General features: G+C 48.8%; 1 protein-coding gene across 1 annotated transcript in view; it reads left to right on the forward strand.

Annotated features, from left to right (window-relative positions):
- LOC101859293 (HIV Tat-specific factor 1 homolog) overlaps nucleotides 1–2,073 on the forward strand; it is a gene marked incomplete at its 3' end in the record, with an annotated part of 19,662 nt that extends 17,589 nt beyond the window's left edge. Inside the window, 1 exon segment of the mRNA XM_035973411.1 lies at nucleotides 1,784–2,073. Within this exon segment, the coding sequence (XP_035829304.1) occupies nucleotides 1,784–2,073 (290 nt within the window).

Below are 2,073 nucleotides of genomic sequence, written 5' to 3' on the forward strand. Positions count from 1 at the left end.
CACTCCAAAGTGTGGCTACAAATGTATGCCAGGTGACAGATCCATCCATCCGCTCCTAAGTGTGGCTACAAACGTGTAGAACAGGGTACCAGGTGACAGATCCATCCATCCGCTCCTAAGTGTGGCTACAAACGTGTAGAACAGGGTACCAGGTGACAGATCCATCCATCCGCTCGTAAGTGTGGCTACAAACGTGTAGAACAGGGTACCAGCTGACAGATCCATCCATCCGCTCCTAAGTGTGGCTACAAACGTGTGGAATAGGGTAACAAATCATCCATCCACTCCAAAGTGTGGTTACAAACGCATAGGTGGGTGGTTGGAGGGCGCCACTGGCAGGTTCTTCTTCTCTATTTTCCCTCTGTTGTTTCTGTCTGTCTGTCTGACTTGTTCCCATGCTAGATGACAATTATTGTGTGGATGTGCTTCTCTCTACTCAAACAAATAAATGTGTACAAACTGGTAACAAATGCAGCCATCCACTCCAAAGTGTGGCTACAAATGTATGGAGCGGGGTAACAAATCCATCTATCCACTCCAAAGTGTGGCTACAAATGTATGGAGCGGGGTTACAAATCCATCTATCCACTCCAAAGTGTGGCTACAAATGTATGGAGCGGGGTTACAAATCCATCCATCCGCTCCAAAGTGTGGCTACAAACGTGTGGAACAGGGTTACAAATCCATCTATCCACTCCAAAGTGTGGCTACAAATGTATGGAGCGGGGTTACAAATCCATCTATCCACTCCAAAGTGTGGCCACAAATGTATGGAGCGGGGTTACAAATCCATCTATCCACTCCAAAGTGTGGCTACAAATGTATGGAGCGGGGTTACAAATCCATCTATCCACTCCAAAGTGTGGCTACAAATGTATGGAGGGGGGTAACAAATCCATCTATCCACTCCAAAGTGTGGCTACAAATGTATGGAGCAGGGTTACAAATCCATCTATCCACTCCAAAGTGTGGCTACGAACGTGTGGAGTTTTCCACCTAATGAACTGTTGGAGGGGACATGAGCTCTTGGAGACTAGTCACTGTCTGTGAAGTGTTGGACGGGACATGAGCTCTTGGAGACGAGTCACTGTCTGTGAAGTGTTGGAGGGGACATGAGCTCTTGGAGACTAGTCACTGTCTGTGAAGTGTTGGAGGGGACATGAAGTGTTGGAGGGGATATGAAGTGTTGGAGGGGACATGAAGTGTTGGAGGGGACATGAAGTGTTGGAGGGGACATGAGCTCTTGGAGACGAGTCACTGTCTGTCACATGGTGAAATGCTATCAGTTTAATGCTCCTATCAACACTGTTAGGATATTGAAGATGTGAAACCCTCCGAGTTAAACATCTGTCTCCTCCTATCAACACTGTTAGGTTATTTAAGGAGAGGGACCCTCCGAGTTAAACGTTCATCTCTGAAAGGACTGAGCCAAGGAGGAATTTCTTGTAAAGTGAAAGTGCATTTCCCAAGAACACAACGTCGGACCGAGCTGAGGCTCGAACCCCTAAACCCGCAATTTAATGATTATGAGTCCGGTAGCCTAACCACTAGGCTACCGACGCCACTGGTCACTGCCTGTGGAATCTCTCATATCTGGCTAATGATTGGCTGGTCACTGCCTGTGGAATCTCTCATATCTGGCTAATGATTGGCTGGTCACTGCCTGTGGAATCTCTCATATCTGGCTAATGATTGGCCTTGGTTTATGTTGTTGTGTTTTACATGTCCATGTTTTTCTGATCCTGATAAGATGTGAAGCAATTTTCTCTACTTTGTCTCCCAGAGAAATCCAGAGGGTGTCATCTCGGTGACCTTCAAGGAGGCGGAGGAAGCAGACAAATGTATCGCGGCACTCAATGGTCGCTGGTTTGCCAAACGACGCATCACGGCCGCAGCGCACGATGGCAAGACGAGGTACGAAGTCCAAGAGACGGAGGAGGAAAAGGCCAAGCGCTTGGCAGGGTGGGACTCTTTCCTGGCCGACGACACGCAGACAAAGACAGCAGCGCCCTCTAGCCTCACCGAAGGGGGCTCGGGGGGCACTGGGGGCGTGGGGGGAACTGATGAAGGTGA

Source organism: Aplysia californica, unplaced genomic scaffold (assembly GCF_000002075.1).
Source record: "Aplysia californica isolate F4 #8 unplaced genomic scaffold, AplCal3.0 scaffold01207, whole genome shotgun sequence".
NCBI lineage: Eukaryota > Metazoa > Mollusca > Gastropoda > Aplysiida > Aplysiidae > Aplysia > Aplysia californica.